Source organism: Orycteropus afer, unplaced genomic scaffold (assembly GCF_000298275.1).
Source record: "Orycteropus afer afer isolate SDZICR_OR568_19922 unplaced genomic scaffold, OryAfe1.0 scaffold00318, whole genome shotgun sequence".
In the NCBI taxonomy this organism is placed as follows: domain Eukaryota; kingdom Metazoa; phylum Chordata; class Mammalia; order Tubulidentata; family Orycteropodidae; genus Orycteropus; species Orycteropus afer.
Window position 1 is genome coordinate 4,134,108 of NW_006921905.1, and position 16,304 is coordinate 4,150,411.

Here is a 16,304-nt window from a genome sequence, read left to right on the forward strand (position 1 = left end):
ATATATAAAACTATCCTGTGTGTACAAATTTTGGGTTAGGTTTGTGTTTATTAACTTTAATAAAAAATATTTCAAATACAAAGAACATAATTCATTCATTGAACGAATATCCATTGAGTGCCTATGTTACACTAGGGACTATTCTTGATACAGTAGCTGCAACAATGAGTTCAAACCTAGCAACAGTTGTGAAGACATTACAGGACTGGGTAGTGTTTAGTTCTGTTGCACATAGACTTGCTCTGAATCAGAACCAACTCAATGGCACCTAACAACAGCAACAACAACAACAACTGTCTTAACATTGGCAATATTACAGTGAAGAAAAAAACCACAAATCCTTTCCCTTATGGTGTTTACATGATAGTGGGGGAGATAGGTAATAAATAAAATAAATAATATACGTAGATGTTAGGTTGTAGTAAGTGGCTGTGGAGAAAAATAAAGCAGGAGAGGAAGATAAGGAGTACCAAATGGTGAAGGCAGTAGTTGCAATTTTATTAAATATGCTTAGGGAAGATGATATTAGAGAAAATAGAGGGAGTGAGCCATGTGGATATGGGGAAAAGGCTTCTGGCAAAGAAAGTTAATGTGCAAAAGCTCTGAAAAGTGCATGTTTGGTTGTTTTCAAGGGACAGCTGGAGGTTCAGGGTTGCTAGACCAGAGTAAACAAGGGAGAGAGAGAATATAGTATGAGAAAATGTTCCGTTGGTCATGGAGAGCCACATCATGTAGAGCTTGGAGGTCTGGGAGGTCTACTCTGAATGCAATGCAAAGCCATTAGAAAATTATGAGCATATATATGTATTTTAAGGATATTCAATCTTCTAGGTTAAGGGTGGAAGCAAGGACCTCAGATGTGACACTACTGAAATGGGGGAGTTAGTGATAGCTTACCAGAAAAAAAACCAAAACTGACTGCCATGGAGTCAGAGCCAATTTATAGCGACCCCTCCTTTGGCTTCCGAGGCAGTATTCACTACAGAAGTAGATTGCCCAATCTTCCTTCCGAGGAGTGTCTAGTGAGTTTGAACTGCCAGCCTTCTGGTTAGCAGTCAAATACCTTAGGCATTATGCCACCAGAGCTCCTAGTGGTACCTTCTACCAGCGTAAAAGCAGTAGAGATGTTGAGACATGCTCAAATTATGGATGTCTTGAAGGTGGAACAACAGGATTTACTAACGGATTGGGATTACAAGGAGCAAAGACTCAAAAAAATAATTCACAAGTTTTTGAGGAATCAAAGATAGAATTTCCATATACTGAGATGGAGAAGGTTGTGGGAGAAGCAGGTTTTATAAGACATGTTTTGGGCATGTTGAATTTGAGATGATCATTTGACATCCAAGTAGATGTTAATAGGCAGTTGGATAAGCAAGTAAGGAGCTTGATATCTTTAATAATTTTTTCTTTGATTTTTCTTCAGTTTCAGATAGAGGTATGATTAAGTCTCATGTTGTGATTATGGATTTGTCAGTTATTCTTTGTAATTTTTTTTTTTGTTTTTGCTTTACGTATTTAATAATTTTGTTGTTAGATGCATAGAACTTCATAAGATCTTCTTGGTGATTTTTTGTTGTTGTTGTTGACTTTGTGTACTTTTCCTTTCTATTCCTATTAATTAACATTAACATTGTCAACCCTGCTCTCTTTTGGTTAGTATTTGCATGGTATGTTATTTTTTTTCATTTCACCTTTCTTTGTGATTTTATTTTACTTTTGTTTTTTTGTAAGCAATACACAACTAGACTTTGCTTTTTTATCTAAATGATTGTCTTCATCTAGTAAATAAGAATATTAACTCATTTTTTACTTTGATTACTGATAATTTTAACTTCATTTCTTAAAATTTATAATTTGTTTTATTATTACCTTTTTTTTTGAAATAATTGTAAATTCACATGAAGTTGCAAATAAATGTATAGGACTGTCCAATTAAATATGTGTAATATTTTCCCTCAGCATCTTCCAGTGTTAACATCTTACATAACTACAGTACAAAAGTAAAACCAAGAAATTCTCATTGGATCAGTTTGTAGACTTACTCTGATTTCTTAAGTTTTACATGTGCTCGTTTGTATGTATATATGTGTATGTATGTGTCTAAATAGTTTTATGTGATTTTATCACATCCCTAGTATTGTATAACCATCACCACACACCATAATACTTATGTTATTTCAGAATTGTCACATAAATGAAATCGTTCAGTATGTATCTTTTTGAGATTGACTTTTTTTCACTCAGCACAATTTGCTTGCATTTCATGCAGCTTGTTGTGTTTATCAACAATTCATTCTTTTTTGTTTTTGAGGAGTAGTCCATGGAATGGATGTACTACAGTTTGCTTAATGATTCATGCTTTGAAGGACATTTAGGTAGTTTCCAGTGAATAAAGTGGCTATCATATTCATATACAAGTTCCTGAATGAAAATAAATTTTCATTTTTCTGGGATAAATGCCTAAGAGTCCAATTGCTAGGTTGTATAGCAAATTCATTTCTAGCTTTGAAAGAAACTGCCGAACTGTTTTCCAGAGTGATTGTACTATTTCACATTTCCTTTAGCAAAGTATTAGTGATCCAGTTTCTCCATATCCTTGCCATTTGTGGTCTTGCCTTATTTCATTTCAGCTGTTCTGGTAGATGTGTAAGCGATATTTCATTGCAATTTTAATTTGCATTTCTCTAATGGCTAATAATGTTGAACATTTTTTCATGTGCTTATTTGCCATCTGTTTATCCTCTTTGGTAAAATGTTTGTGCATTCTTTGCTCATTTTCTAATTGGTTTGTTTGTTGTTTTATTTGTTTAAGTTTTGGTTTGATTTTCTCCTTCATTTACCTCTGCTGTGAGTTGTATATAAAGTATTCTCTAACTCATCATCAGTTTTACACATATTAATAACTCAAGTTTTTGACTAAGATTTAATAATTACACATCTTCAAACTCATGGAAGACCTGACCTCTCACATTTTATTATATATTGTTTCAAGTATAATGGATCATTTTACCCATGATAAGTTTTATAATAATTTTGGTTTGTTTTGCTTTTAAGTGAAGGCTGGTAATCAGTGCTCTCTAGCTATAGGTTATAAAACAAATACCTTGAAAGCAATAACATGAAGGATTTTAGGTCTGTACAAAGAAAACTATCTTTAACCAGAGTTTAATTTAATTTTTGGAAACTGGATCTTCGTCTGTGTGTATGGACATGTTCTGGGTTAAAATTCTAAAGCTAGAAGAGACTGAAATTATTTTTCTGTTGTAATGTAACAAACCTCCCCCACTTTCCAATTTAAGTAATTCCCATGTAACACTGTAAGAATTTCTGGTAGGGAAACAAAAACTGATTGTTACTGGAAGATGAAGTTGTTCTTATATAACCCATACTTCTCTTATTGTAGAAATCTTGTTTTGGGTGGATTATTTCTAAGAAGCTTTAGCAAATTAATTTTACAGCTTCAACATTTTATTTTAAATCTTATATATATATATATATATTTTTGTTGTTGTTGTTGTTGTTGTTATGTGCCATCAAGTCAGACCCAACTCATAGCAACCCCTCCTTGGGTTTCCAAGGAGGTATTTCTATGGAAGTAGATTGCCCAACCTTCCTTCCTAGGAGTGGCTGGTGGGTTTGAACTGCCAGCCTTCTGGTTAGCAGTCACGTGCCTTAGGCACTATGCTACCAGAGCCCTTATATTTTATTTACTGACTATTATCTATTATTCTAACCCAACTCAGGCAGAAGAAGAACTTCTGTATAGATTTAAAATCCTGTGGTAGATGCCTTTTAGAACAAAACCCCCATGTTTTTACCACAGCCTTTTGGCCCTTGCATGGTATAGCTCTAGCTGCCTCCTTGACCTCGCCTCGTTCCACTCTCCCCTCTTTGACTTGTACTCTGGACTTACCTGCCTTTAAATTTCTCTAATGTTCTGGGATTCTGTCCTCTGACTAAAGACCATTGGTTCCCTATCCTGCAACTTCTCATGTACTCACTTTCCTCTGCATCCGACTTAGATTCAGTGATTGATCACTGTTACCACATCCTTGCATATACTTCCAATTCCTTTGATCCTTTCCTTTCACTGAACTTGTCAGGGAAAACCACACCCTAGTTAAATGCAACTCTATGCTTATTCTATGTTTCTAACATGGTGGAGATAATAACCAATTGTGCTGTTTGATCTCATTTTGTTTGTGACCACCTGCTCATGTGGGTTTTTAGTTCTTCCTGTAATTCTGTAATATTCTCCCACTTTCACAGGCAACTCCAGGACCACCTTCCTGGTTCTTAATCTTAGTTTGTAGTCCTTGTTTCTTGTCTCATTGAGAAAATAGATGCTGTCAAAGGAGAGCGTCTTTGCTTTCACCACCTCCCAAATCTTCGTTGTAGCTGCATCTGTTACCAAGTAGTCTGACTTTCCTCAGTAACAGTGAATGAACTATTTGTATGTCTATCTAAAGTCATCTTTCTAATTTGTGCAATAAAAATCCTTCCCACTTGACTGCCTAAGAATATTGCTTCTGTGTTTTGCCTTCTCTCTCCTTCATTCATTTTTCCTCTCTACTGCATCATTATATGCTGCAGTAGCTCCCATCTTAAAAACAAAATCCTCCCTTGATCCCACTTCCCTCTCCATTTAGCTTTCTGTTTCTTTTCCCCCTTACAGTAAAGCAGTATTCAGAGATTTTCACTCTCCATTGAACATGAGCCACTACAGCATTTACCAAGGCTTCGTTACATTATGAGTTTGAAAAAACTGGTTAAATACATTTGGTAAACACAGAATGCTCTTGGAGATGTATGGTCATTATTAGTAAGTTAGGTTTTTTGCAGTTTCTGTAATAAGTAGTCAGTTTATACTTACCCAAATTTATTTAAACACAGAATGTGTTTAATAAAATAACCTATTACTGTTTGGTTCTTATTTATTAATTTTTTTTTTTTACTATAGTTTGAGAAATGCTTAACCATTCAATTGTGATCATGGACAGTTTGCTTAACATACCATGCTTATCAATTGAGTTGAGAGAAGGTAAGGGTCCAGAAGATTCCTCCACCTCCATTTAGAATTGTATCTCATGTACTTTGGTCATGTTGTCAGAGGGGACCATTCCCTAAAGAAGGATGTCAGGCTTGGTAAGGTGGAGGGTCGACGAAAGAGGGGAAGGCCTTTGACGAGATGGATTGACATGGTGGCGGTGACAATGGGCTCAAGTATCGCAAGGATCATGGAGCTGGCGTGGGATCAGGTCGTGTTTCGTTCTGCTGTGCATGGGGTCGCTATGAGTCAGAAACGACTTGACAGCACCTAACAACAACAACAACAACAACAACTGTGTTAGTGGTTACGAGCTCAAAAGCCTCATAAGGTTCTGTTACTGACTGAGTTACCTATGTTGGCTAATTATATTTAATTAGGGCTCTTATGATTGAGCATATTTGTCTCACTGCTCCTGAAGGTGAGACATTATTTTCCTTAAACATGTTCTACCAAAACAGCAAACCTCTTTGTGGGTCCATTTTATTTTTTTTTCTAGTTTTGGTCTAAGTCATTAGACTCTTCTCATACTTGATGATACACATGAACTTTGAGTTAACCTACCTACAATCATCTAGTGCCTTCCTGATTGAAATAAATTACTTCTGTGTTTCAGGTGTCCGGAGTCGATCTGCAGAATGCCTCACACAGCGAAGCAGTGGAGGCCATTAAGAATGCAGGAAACCCTGTTGTGTTTGTTGTGCAGAGCTTGTCACCCACGCCAAGAGTAAGTGTAGTTCATCTTCTCAAAACGTTTTCAAGCATTTTCTCTACCTGTGAACCAAGCTTTTGCCTCTAAGTATTTTTTCATGTATTTTCATCATTACCGAGTTATACTATTACTTAGAAAAATTATTAGTTTCAGGAAAATTTAGGTATTAACTTCAGTTTCCCTTTGTTTCTTCCAGTTTTGATCTTAGTCAAGTTTGAGTCAGAATAGTGTCCATTGGTGTAAGTCAAAGGTTGTGAGGTCAAACAGACCTGTTTTCAAATCCTTTATTCCCTATTTGCCAGCTTTGCTAACTGTAGGCCACATGTAGAAGGTTAGGTGTAAAAGCATCCTAGAGGTACAATCCAGTGTTCTGTATACTTATTAAACCATGCAACATTACAGGAATGCATACTTGTATGCATTTGGAGATTTCAAATGGAAAAATATTAGCATTTAATCATAACAATTCTCTTATATAATTAATTACTCCTTTGGTATGGAATTGGAACTATAATAACAAGATGTGAGTGGCAGAATGTGTATTTTATATTACAATGAATAGCAGAAACTTCACCCTTAAATCCTGTAACTGGAAGCAATATTTATTTTTCTTCATTTTATAATGGAAGACAGCTGTTTAAAACAGGTACATCTGAAAAACTGCACATTTAAAAAACATTTGCTTTTCAGTGCAGTCTTGCACTGGTTTCCAATCTTTTGTATGTAATGGCAAACAGAAAATAATACATGTGTGTCAAACTGGGCAAACAGATGATTGGCAGCCCCAATAGCAGGCCATGGGTGTGATGCTCCTGTTCTTGTAACCTGTTGCAGCTGTACTACTTGGGAAGTTTTGCTAGATTGAATGCATTGCTGTTCAGTATCTTCCAGTTTTAGCATTATATTTACACCATCAAGACAAATTGAGAGAAGTGAACAAAATAAAGTTCTTTCATTTTCACACAATTTGAAATTCAAGAACATTTTTGGAACCTAGTCTTTAACTCTTATAATATTGAGAATGTAGTTCAGGCCATCATAGATATTTCTAGAAACTGAATTCAGAAGTAAAATTGGCCAGATTATTCCTTGCCACATAATACTTTAAAGAAATAATTTTGAGTTTCAATGAGCCAATTAAATTACACATTTATGTGGCCACCTGTGAATGCTCTTACTGAGAAATATTCAAAGCATTTAAATAGGTTATAAAGTCAACCAAAAAGGGCAAGCTTTTAATCTAGTCTTGGCAGGTGAACTGAAGTGGAAATTTTCACTTGAATGACAAACAGTTCAATTTCTTTTAACTATTAAAATAATCTCTTCAGCATCATGCCATGCTCAGGGCACTCCCTTCCTCCCCGTATAGTAGAAGAGATTCCACCTTGTGCATTGGATTCACTAAGCACTGGGCTATCTGTGATTCTAGCCAAGTGAGCATGTTCAGTTCATTACTATGTGTGTGACTTGTTCCATTTTTAATCTTTGTTTTTTGCGTAAAGTGATTCCTGTTGAATGAAACAATGAAAGGAATTAAGTTCATGTCTTTGCTAAATATTACTCTCTTCAGGTGATTTATTGTTGCAAGTAATATTGTTATTGCAGGAACAATAAATGTAGGCAATGCTTAATCAATTCTTAACCAATTGAGGTAGATTTTGAGATTTTCTTTAAATCCTGAAAAGTCATTTCTTAGTACAGTGCCCATCAGAGATCCCATGCCTAAAAGTGTCTTCATCACATAATAATTTTCACCAACACCATGAATTGGGTGGTGATGTGGTTTTACAATGACACATGGAAACAATTAGTCAAAGGGACTGGTACACCATGTGATCCTCAGCCTATATGACCATGAGACCAGAAGAACTAGATGATGTCTGGCTACCACTGTCAACCACTCGGAGAGGGAGATCTGTATAGGAGATCCTGGGTAGAGTGGGAGAACAATGTGGAACAAAATCCAAAATTATTTAAAAAAAAGACCAGCCTTGCTGGTCTGATAGAGCCTGGTGAAACCCCTGAGACTATGGCCCCTAACTGTCCTTCAGGTCTGGAATTGAACTCACTCCTGTGGCTTCTGGCCAAATAAAAGACTGGCATATAGGCTGAACATTTATATCAGGTAGATGCACTCCTTGGAGAGATCGATCATGGGAGAATAGAAGGGCAGTGTATGCATAGGGAGACCGCTCAGGTGAGCAGGAGTGCATGGAAGGGAAGGACACAGGGAAGAGGTAACTATGGCGAGGAAGTGGGAAAAGAGCTTTTATATTGTGGGAATTGCAGTCAATATTGTGAGACAAAATGTATATGAACTGCTGTGTGGAAAATGAAATTGCTCTGTAAACTTTTCACCTAAATCACAATAAAAATTTTAAAAAAAGAGAGTGATGTGGTTTTATCAACTGCTTTAAGAGCATTATAAGTATATTCACTTTTTAAGGTTTTTCTGAATTTATCAACTGTTTATCATGCTGGAGAAATGTATCAATCCACTTAGATTTACTTGGCAAGTGCTCATTACAGTGCAGGACCCATGATTGATACTGCACTCCTCTGGAAAGTTTGTATGCTAAGGTAATTTTTTCCACTTAATAACATAAATGCATTTCACAGTAATATCATGTAGGTTTTCATATTCAAAAATAAACTCTTTTGAAATTGGGGTCATTTCTTCAGTTCATTAAGTTTTTCACACGTTGTTTTCTGTTTTTCTGTATTCCAGTTGTACTTCCTTAATACTGTTGCTTCATAGTGACATCTAAGTTTTTTAACACAGACATGTTTTTCATATTAATCATATAAATATCTACAACAAATTTGTTTTTTCTGGTTTTCTTAAAGTAGTCTTCTTGGTGAGCCTTTTGTCCTCCAGCATTTGCTAACAGTATGTGTGCAGAAATATAATTCTAAGTTATTTGAAAAATGATAGTGCGTACAGTATGAATGACAACTGACAGTCTGTTCCTTCCCAAAGCTATTCAGCTACTCGGTTGTTCCATGGGAAAAAAGAAATAGGCCCCATGTGGGCAGATAACCCTGATTTATCAGGGAGGCAAATGTTTTGTTTTCAGATTCTTCAGGACAAAAACACATGCCTGTGGACCCACTAGTCTTTGACCTCTGACTTAGGTTATTGTGTGTCTTAACTAACATATATTTAGCACAAGCAGACTGTCTGTTTATGTAGGTTATATGTTATTTTTGCCTAAAATGAAATATTTCTGTGCTTGCTTCGGCAGTACGTATACTAAAATTGGAATGATACAGAGAAGATTAACATGCCCCCTGTGCAAGGATGACACACAAATTCATGAAGCATTCCATATTTTTACAGGAGTGCATAGTTAAGAAAGACACAGGGAGGAGGGAGTCACGCGGATCGGAGGGGAGGAGAGTTTGTTATGGTTGGGAATGGTAATCGGCATGAAATGCACACAAACTATTGCATGTAAAAGAAATTTTGCTCTGTAAATTTGTACCCAAAGCACAATAAAAAAATAAATATTTCTGAGGTGTTCTTATCTATTCCAAAATTAATTTATTTAGACTCTATATTGCAAGTAAAGAAAATGTCATCTTAAAGTCCATTTAGAGGGAAGTGTTTTGTTTTGATTTGTTTTTTTAATTATCCTTAGGCAGGTCCTTCAGTTTTCTGAGAAAGGTGATTTAATTTTTTAAAGAAATATTCAGGTCTGTCATCAGATTTTATACCAAGATTATTTGTGTTAGGCATTTGAGGAACCTATAAAATCTCTAAAAATTTTGTATTTTACTAAACTGTTTCATAGGTAGTTTCACAAAAAGAAATGAGTCAAAATGTGATGCCATGCTAGAGACCACAGTTTATTAGTGGCTACCAGGGGTGGGAGAGAAAGAAGAAAAGGGGCAGTTATTGTTTAGGAAGCATTGAGTTTCCATTTCTGTGATGGAAATTTGGCAACAGAGATTAGTAATGACATGATTAGTACAATGATGTCACTATATTGTATAAATGAAAAACATTTAAGTTGGCACATGTTGTGTTATATGTAGTTTTACAAAAATAAAAAAATGTAATCTATGTTGCTAATACCATTAGAATTAAAATTATTTTATGAAATTGAACTGTTTCTTTTTTTTAATAAACATCCTCTGAATACAACTATATATTGAGCCCTTTTTAGACATTAAGGAGAAATTATAAACAACAGTAAGCTCTGTTCTTATTAAGTTTATATTTCTGGGGTGGAAATAGGTTAGAAATTCATCTTTATTCTAAAAGTAATGTTGTTGTTGTTGTTGTATGCAGTCAAGTCAACTCATAGAGACCCCTCCTTGAGTTTCCGAGGTGGTATCATTATGGAAGTAGATTGCCCAACCTTTCTTCTGAGGAGTGGCTGGTAGGTTTGAACCGCCAGCGTTCTAGTTAGCAGGCAGGTGCCTTAGGCACTTTGCTACCAGAGCTCCTTCTAAAAGTAATAGTGAACTATTTATCGAGTGCCCATAATGTCCTAGATAACATGCTTGAACAATGGTAAATAAGATAAATTGATCAAATTAGTAGGTATATTCTATGTTGAGGAATTAGTGTAGGTCACTCCTAAAACTTTATTTTGCACAAAATGAGATGTTTCTTTTGGTCTTCTTCATCTTCACCTCCTGGGTCTATACACATGCTTATGAATTTATTGCCACTTGATGCCATATGTAAGTTTTCAATATTTTAGGGTTTTATAGCTTATCAGATTTCCTAAGTTGTATTGTTTGTCTTCAGTGCACTCATATATATATACCAACAAGTGTGAAGATGGCACAGCACTGTGCAACCTTTCATTCTGTGAGACCTAAGGTAACTCAGATCCAACTTAACAGCAATTAACAGCAACAATTATACTTCTATTATCTTTACTTTTTTAGATGAATCACAAAATTAATTAAGATTTTTATTTAAAAAATTTATGAAAAGTCATGATTGTAGCTTTGAAATGTTTTCCTTTCTTATTCCCCCATCCCTTCTTTTTTTGTGATGATAGGTCATTCCTGGTGTGTATAATAAGATCAGCAAAATCGGCGTTAACCAGAACCGAGACAATCAAGAAAAAAAAGAAAAGGTAACGTAAACCTATCAAACCTTTTCAAACTGCTTTTGGTTCCCTTCTTTATATCTGAACTGTAATTAAGGGTAGTTTTTTTTGATGAGTGTCAGGTAGAACTACTGTATTTTGCAATTTTTCCTTTCCTGAATATGATGGGTTCTGGCCAGAATGAAGGCCAACAGCTTACTAAAGCGTGGGTACAAAAATAGTATAAAGAGCCCGTCAGGTACCATTGTCTTTGTCTCCTTCCTGTTCAGTGGAGCAGCTCGCCTGTTCATGCCCAGAACGTGCCTCTCACACTTGGGGAGTTTCTGAGAATTTCATCCTGCTGCTTTCTCAGCCTAGAAGTCCATGTTCCATATTGCTCTTCAGTAAGAATCTTTCTCTTTCAGGGACAGGTCAAAGATCATCTCTACTGAGAAAACTTTCCTTACTGTCGGTCACAATTAATCATCCATTCCTGTTTTTCCACCTCTATTTTGGTAGAATTAATTGATCTAAAATTTGTTTTAGGATATGATGTCAGCTAGGGAATATTTTTCATTTTTCATCCATGTTGTTGTTATGTGCCGTCGAGTTGGACCTCACTCATAGCGACCCCTCCTTGGATTTCTAAGGCAGTATCACTACAGAAGTAGATTGCCCAACCTTCCTTCTGAGGAGTGGCTGGTGGGTTTGAACCGCCAGCCTTCTGGTTAGCAGTCAAGTGCCTTAGGCACTACGCTACCAGAGCTCCTTTTTTACCCATAAGGGTAAATAATTGTCCTACTATTTTAAAATAGACTCTTCTTTACCCACTATTTATAATGTGCCTTCTGTCCTACCTTTGGTTGTCAGGCAGAGTCTGTTTCTTGCTCTCTTTTTGTTCAATGTTAGTTTGACTATCCTAGACTATCCTAGCACAAATGCTGGGAGCTCTGGTAGCATAGTTGCTAAGGCACTTGACTGCTAACCAGAAGGCTGACGGTTCTTCAAATCCACGAGCCACTCCTCAGAAGAAAGATGGGGCAATCTACTTCCGTAGTGATACTGTCTCGGAAACCCAAGGAAGGGTCGCTATGAGTTGGGTACGACTCAATGGCACATAACAACAACAGCACAAATGCTGCACTACCACAATTATTATAGCTTTATAATAAGCCTTGTTTTCTGTAGTGTAAGTCTTGCCTATTTGCATCTTTTTTCTTTGCTATGTAAAATTTAAAATTTGTTTGCCAAAATCTGTTAAGAAAAAAAATTCTTTGGAGATTTTGCTTGGAATTGTGTCAAATCTATAGAATAATTGGGAAAAAAAAAATGACAAATTTATGATATCAAGCCTTCCTAAACACTAACATAGCATATCTTCCCATATATTGAATTCTTCTTTTACTTCTTACATTAAATTTTTATAGTTTTCTTCAGAAATATATTTTTAATCTTTTGTTTGATATATTTCTAGGTATATGTTTGTCATATATTTTACATTGCATTTTCTGTTTATTGCTGATATGTAGAAATAAAATGGACTTTTACATATTGATTCGACATCTTGCAACTTCAATTTCTTATTTTTTTATAAAGTTAAATGATCTCAGTATAGAATATTGGGAAAATAAAAATGCTGGAATTAAAAAATAATAATAATAAACAGTCTTACAGAAGCACCAACCAAAGATAACCGTGTTATATTTTTCACATAATGAGTGCCTTCTAGTGTTTTTGCGCATATAAGAATGTGAATCTCAAATTCTAATATTATGTCAATACATGTTAATTTTTGGATTTTCTGTATAGATAACCATTTTGAATAAAAATAGGGTTTTTTCTCCTTCTAATATTTATTTTTCTTATTTTATTATATCTGCTAAGACTTTCTATAGTATGTTAATAAAATAATAATTATACCTAACATTCTGGTCTTTTTCCTGATATTTAGGGAAATGGTTTTAATATTTTACTATTGAATATTTTAGGAGCTGGTGGTGTAGTGCCTAAGGCATTTGACTGCTAACTAGAAGGCTGGTGGTTCAAACCCACCAGCCACTCCTCGGAAGGAAGGTTGGGCAATCTACTTAAGTAGGGATAACGAGAAACCAAACCAAACTGCCATGGAGTTGGATCTGACTCATAGCAACCCCTCCTTGGGTTTCTGAGGTGTTATCACTAAGGAAGTAGATTGCCCAACCTTCCTTCCTCAGAAACCCAAGGAGGGGTTGCTATGAGTCGGGTCTGACTCCATGGCAGTGAGGTTTTTTTTTTTTTTTTTTAATTATTGAATATTATATATGGTATGGAATTTTTTTAATAGCTAATCCTATAGGTTAAAGAAATGCTCCCTTCTAGTCCTATTTTGCTAAGAATTTTTACCGTGAATGGTATTAAATTTTACCAAATGTATTATTTGAATTTACCAAAACAATTACGTATATATGTGTATGTGTCTATGTTTTTTTTTCTTCTTGACATCCTTAATGTGGTGAATTACATTAGTAGCTTTCCTAATGTGGAACCTATTTTAACTACTTGGTTTAAATTTAATTTGCTTATGATATATTATCTTGTTTTGCCCATTGCTGGTATTATTTCTTTTTTGGACATTTTACTTCTGTGATCATGAGTCAGATTGGCCTGAAATTTTCCATTACTCTACTGTTCTTATCTGGCTTTGTTTATACTATATGACCACCAAAATAAATAGGTGTATTTCTTCTCTTCAGTTCTTTGAAAGAATTTGTGGAAAATGGTTAATTATTGGATTCTTTAAATTAATTCTTTAACTAAATTCTCTAAATTTAGTTAAACTAGCCTAAAAAAGCCATACTGGGCCTTATCCTTCCTATGTGGGAAAACTTTTAAAGATTGACTCAGTTCTTTAACAGTTAATGAACCAGTCAGATTTTCTGGAGTCTGTTTTAGACATTAACTGTTTTCTAGTATTGGTAGTTAATGAAGAAATAGATTGCACAAAAAGCTTCCTCTTATATATAAAAACAAAAGCAAAAGCAAAATCAATGCTATTAAAGACAAGTCACATCTCAATATTATTTTAAAAGTTGTCTGTCCTTGTTCTGAGTATTGTCAAATACATAATGTTTATTAAAAAGAATTCATTTGCCATTTAACCCTTCACTTCTTTCATTTTTAAGTATTTTCAAGCAAGAATTAAAGAGATACAGTGATCACATTTCAGTATTCTTCTGTTGTTTAATAAACATTTCATATTTAGCATCTTCTTCCATCCTTCTTGCATTTATCTCCTTTTGGATTTTCTACAGATATATAAAGTACTACTTTGGCTAGACATTAAGTAAATTTGTGTGCTTGTTTTCTGTTATGAATCTCAAATAGAGTTTTCTACTTTGGAGAATTTATTACATATCAGTTTTCTCTAATGGACCAGTTATTGTCCCCTTATTGAAATGTATCCTGCCATTAGTGGTTTTGTTCTATAAAGCATATTTGAATGTATTTTATTGAAACAGTTAGCAAAACAAATTTTAATATAGTTATTCTAATAATTGGGGAGTGCTTGGATCTATCAGCTTCTATTCTGTTTAGCAGCTTGGATCTCTCTGTAACGTTTGGCATGTTTTATTTTTCTCGTTCAAGAAAATGTCTCCATTCTGTGAAGGTAATTCATTGATAGGGTTTTATTATACTTTAACTAAGTCTTTATGAACCAAATATTGATGTGTTGTATCATTTAGTGTGTAAATTTAAGTAATACTAATGCAGAAATGGAAAAAAAAATTGTAAAGATTTTCTTTTTATAAACATTTGAAATGTATGTTGACCAATGACTAATTATAGAAAAATACCTTTTCATTTTAAGTACCTTTTTAAAAAAACATCCATAACTTCTACAATTGAAGAAAAAGTTTAATTATAGAATTACTATATCAGCTAGTTTTTCCTCTTGGTTTATTTTTGAAATATCTTTTCTTTAAATTATTTTGTTAATAATAAAGAAAATTAAGTTTCAACAGTGAAGGAATCATACCTAGTAGGCTTTCTCTCTGTGGATAGGAGTGTATTCTTCTTAGTAAGTTAACAGTTCTGAAAGGTGGGCTTTTGAATTCCTGTTTTCTACATTAGTGTGTTTATATCACAGAATCACTTTTACAAAACATAAGTGTAAGAGGATAATTGTATTTGTATTAAAGTTTTGATATAACGGAGGTTAGATGAAGCCAGAATATTTGTTGATTATCTTTTTATCCTGCTTGTAATTGAAGAGGAGGATTGTGCAAAGGCGGTTATCCCTTCTCTTAAATTTTGCACTTTCAGAGGCGAGGAACTGCACCACCTCCGATGAAACTGCCCCCTCCTTACAAAGCTCCATCTGGTAACAGTGACGAAGATGAGGAAGAATGTGCATTTACTGACAGTAAGTTGCTTTTCATTATTTAGGGTAGAATGCAGACTTGATTAAATCATGCTTTAATGATTGTTGTAAATGATCAGTTATAGGACTGTGGGTTCTTCTTCATGAACATATCGTGCTAAAAAAGAAAATTTACATCTTCTAAACTTTTGTGGCTTTATTTTCCTAAGCTTTCTCTTTGACATTGATGGGAAATGCTTCTTAGAAGCAAGATTGGTGGGACTTTGTCTCACATACTTTGGTCCTAATATCAGAAGAAATCAGACCCTGGAGAAAGACATCATGTGTTAAATGGTTGAATTCATGGTATGTGAATTATATCTCAATAAAGTTCTTTTTTTTCTTTTTTAATGTTTTCCCTTCTACAATAGAGAATAGGAGTTTGATATAGAAATTGAAAGGTTTAAAATCCTGACTTCAGGATTTTACACTTACTTACTATGTATATGACCTGAAGCATGACCGCTTTATAAAAAGGTATAATAACAGTACCCACTTTGTAGGGTTGTGGTGAGAATTGAAACAAACAAACAAACAAACCAAGCTCACTGCCATTGAGTCGATTCTGACTCATAAAACCCCCTTTTGGGTTTCTGAGGTGGTAAATCTTTATGGAAGTAGATTGCCCAGTCTTCCTTCTGCAGAGTGGCTGATGGGTTTGAATCGCCAGCCTTTTGGTTAGCAGTCAAATAAATACCTTAGGCCCTATGCCACCAGAGCTCCTTGAGGATTGAAATAGAATAAGGCAGTTAGCCTGTCACATAACTCTTATGTTGTTAAAAATAGGCTGATTTTTTAAAAAACTTGATTGTACTCTGCAGTTTTACAGAACCCTTTCTCATGCTTTTTTTTTTTTCATTCATTCACCAAATGTTTGTTGAATGCCAACTGCTTTTTAGTATCCACAGTAAGTGAGTCTGCTATAAAGTGAATGAAACATATTTTTGTTGGCAAAGTCATCCAGCCTGGCAGGGAAGATACAAGGCATGGGAACAAAAATTGGTAAGTGTATTGTAATGTCTTCATTCTCAATCGGAGCTCTGGTAGCGTAGTGCCTAAGGCACTTGACTGCTAACCAGAAGGTTGGCGGTTCAA

The 16,304-nt window shown here is 34.8% G+C and overlaps 1 protein-coding gene and 1 non-coding gene across 2 annotated transcripts in view; both read left to right on the forward strand.

Annotated features, from left to right (window-relative positions):
- The window catches only part of LOC103206462 (inaD-like protein), a gene marked incomplete at its 3' end in the record, with an annotated part of 197,884 nt that extends 182,672 nt beyond the window's left edge, over nt 1-15,212 (forward strand). Inside the window, exons 24-26 of the mRNA XM_007951916.2 lie at nt 5,667-5,777; nt 10,781-10,858; nt 15,113-15,212. Coding sequence (XP_007950107.1) covers nt 5,667-5,777; nt 10,781-10,858; nt 15,113-15,212 — 289 coding nt within the window. The remainder of the gene's footprint in view (nt 1-5,666; nt 5,778-10,780; nt 10,859-15,112) is intronic.
- Nucleotides 8,992-9,098, forward strand: LOC122151143. Its single transcript, XR_006163997.1, has one exon. It is a non-coding gene; the product is annotated as a U6 spliceosomal RNA (small nuclear RNA).
- Nucleotides 15,213-16,304: the final 1,092 nt, after the last annotated feature.